Below are 3,154 nucleotides of genomic sequence, written 5' to 3' on the forward strand. Positions count from 1 at the left end.
CTGTCTGCAATACCCAGACCCCATTTAGAACCAGAGGCCTCAATATCCTATCAGACTGTCTGCAATACCCAGACCCCATTTAGAACCAGAGGCCTCAATATCCTATCAGACTGTCTGCAATACCCAGACCCCATTTAGAACCAGAGGTTCCAATATCCTATCAGACTGTCTGCAATACCCAGACCCCATTTAGAACCAGAGGTTCCAATATCCTATCAGACTGTCTGCAATACCCAGACCCCATTTAGAACCAGAGGTTCCAATATCCTATCAGACTGTCTGCAATACCCAGATCCCATTTAGAACCAGAGGCCTCAATATCCTATCAGACTGTCTGCAATACCCAGACCCCATTTAGAACCAGAGGCCTCAATATCATTTCAGACTGTCTGCAATACCCAGATCCCATTTAGAACCAGAGGCCTCAATATCCTATCAGACTGTCTGCAATACCCAGACCCCATTTAGAACCAGAGGTTCCAATATCCTATCAGACTGTCTGCATTACCCAGACCCAATTTAGAACCAGAGGTTCCAATATCCTATCAGACTGTCTGCAATACCCAGACCCCATTTAGAACCAGAGGTTCCAATATCATATCAGACTGTCTGCAATACCCAGACCCCATTTAGAACCAGAGGTTCCAATATCCTATCAGACTGTCTGCAATACCCAGACCCCATTTAGAACCAGAGGTTCCAATATCATATCAGACTGTCTGCAATACCCAGACCCCATTTAGAACCAGAGGCCTCAATATCATATCAGACTGTCTGCAATACCCAGACCCCATTTAGAACCAGAGGTTCCAATATCCTATCAGACTGTCTGCAATACCCAGACCCCATTTAGAACCAGAGGTTCCAATATCCTATCAGACTGTCTGCAATACCCAGACCCCATTTAGAACCAGAGGTTCCAATATCCTATCAGACTGTCTACAATACCCAGACCCCATTTAGAACCAGAGGTTCCAATATCATATCAGACTGTCTGCAATACCCAGACCCCATTTAGAACCAGAGGCCTCAATATCCTATCAGACTGTCTGCAATACCCAGACCCCATTTAGAACCAGAGGCCTCAATATCCTATCAGACTGTCTGCAATACCCAGACCCCATTTAGAAACAGAGGCCTCAATATCCTATCAGACTGTCTGCAATACCCAGACCCCATTTAGAACCAGAGGCCTCGATATCCTATCAGACTGTCTGCAATATCCAGACCCCATTTAGAACCAGAGGCCTCAATATCATATCAGACTGTCTGCAATACCCAGACCCCATTTAGAACCAGAGGTTCCAATATCATATCAGACTGTCTGCAAAACCCAGACCCCATTTAGAACCAGAGGTTCCAATATCCTATCAGACTGTCTGCAATACCCAGACCCCATTTAGAACCAGAGGCCTCAATATCCTATCAGACTGTCTGCAATACCCAGACCCCATTTAGAACCAGAGGCCTCAATATCATATCAGACTGTCTGCAATACCCAGACCCCATTTAGAACCAGAGGCCTCAATATCCTATCAGACTGTCTGCAATACCCAGACCCCATTTAGAACCAGAGGTTCCAATATCCTATCAGACTGTCTGCAATACCCAGATCCCATTTAGAACCAGAGGCCTCAATATCCTATCAGACTGTCTGCAATACCCAGACCCCATTTAGAACCAGAGGCCTCAATATCCTATCAGACTGTCTGCAATACCGAGACCCCATTTAGAACCAGAGGCCTCAATATCATATCAGACTGTCTGCAATACCGAGACCCCATTTAGAACCAGAGGCCTCAATATCCTATCAGACTGTCTGCAATACCCAGACCCCATTTAGAACCAGAGGCCTCAATATCATATCAGACTGTCTGCAATACCCAGACCCCATTTAGAACCAGAGGCCTCAATATCCTATCAGACTGTCTGCAATACCCAGACCCCATTTAGAACCAGAGGCCTCAATATCCTATCAGACTGTCTGCAATACCCAGACCCCATTTAGAACCAGAGGTTCCAATATCCTATCAGACTGTCTGCAATACCCAGACCCCATTTAGAACCAGAGGCCTCAATATCATATCAGTCAACAACACACCCTGGGCCTCTTTATCTCGGGAGGAAGGCGTATCCCACCTCTCTCTCTCTCTCTCTCCTCTCTCTCTCTCTCTCTCTCTCTCTCTCTCTATCTCTCTCTCTCTCTCTCTCTCTCTATCTCTCTCTCTCTCTCTCTCTCTCTCTCTCCCCTTGTGTTTGGCCAGCTGGTGAGAGCACAAACCTTTCTGCATAACAGGTCACCTACAGGAGACAAATCATAATTTGGGAACCAGGAGAGCATTCATCTCTCCAAACCCCGCCAATTCGCCCACGAACTCCTGTAATGTCGTGGATCGAAGATAAATAACGGCCAGCTTGTTCTCTCTCTGTTGTAGTGTTGAGCGGATCAAGCTCCCGCGACACACACGCACACACACACAGCTCGGGCGTTCCGGCGACTCCTCAGCGGCCAACGGAAGGGTGGCAGGAGAGAGGAGAGGGAGAAAGGAGGAGGAGAAGGGGAGAGAGGAGGGGAGGAAACCCAACTGTTTTGAAGCTATACGCCAGTAAATATAGACTATAAGCATATACAGTGAACGAAGAGGAAACCGTCGCAGTGCTATTTTATTTCAGTGTGGATGAAACTAGGATGAGAGAGACGCCAAAGGAGAGAGACGCCATCGGTGACAAGTTAAAGGACTCCGCTATTGGGTAAGTAGCCTGGCTACTGGTCTGTCTGCTCGTTACACGCAGTGTCTACTCACGACTATACTTGACCTGATTTCCGCGAATTTGTTGACTAGCCGTAGCGCTCTACTGCCTCAGCATCACGGAACAGCGATGAAGGATGGAGGTGAGGAGAGAAGGGATGGAGAGGGATGGAGCAGAGAGAGAGATGCAGATAGAGGGAAAACGAGTTGAAGAGACAGTGTGTGCTTTCTAATGTAGGCATAATGTAATTATAAATTATACAGATCCCGTTAAAGCATACATGGAAATGCATGACAATAATGTGAACAAAACAATATGATAATAAATACTACTCTTACATAAATATATAAACGATATACAGTACAGGCATAGCCGGATTAAGAAATCATAGACCCCGGGCACT

At 46.4% G+C, this 3,154-nt stretch overlaps 1 protein-coding gene across 1 annotated transcript in view; it reads left to right on the plus strand.

Annotated features, from left to right (window-relative positions):
• Positions 1-2,229: 2,229 nt before the first annotated feature.
• LOC106575483 (uncharacterized) overlaps positions 2,230-3,154 on the plus strand; it is an 18,053-nt gene continuing 17,128 nt past the window's right edge. Inside the window, exon 1 of the mRNA XM_045698983.2 lies at positions 2,230-2,751. Coding sequence (XP_045554939.1) covers positions 2,690-2,751 — 62 coding nt within the window. The 5' untranslated portion in view covers positions 2,230-2,689. The remainder of the gene's footprint in view (positions 2,752-3,154) is intronic.

The sequence above is a fragment of the Salmo salar genome, chromosome 17 (genome assembly GCF_965601325.2).
Source record: "Salmo salar chromosome 17, fSalSal1, whole genome shotgun sequence".
In the NCBI taxonomy this organism is placed as follows: domain Eukaryota; kingdom Metazoa; phylum Chordata; class Actinopteri; order Salmoniformes; family Salmonidae; genus Salmo; species Salmo salar.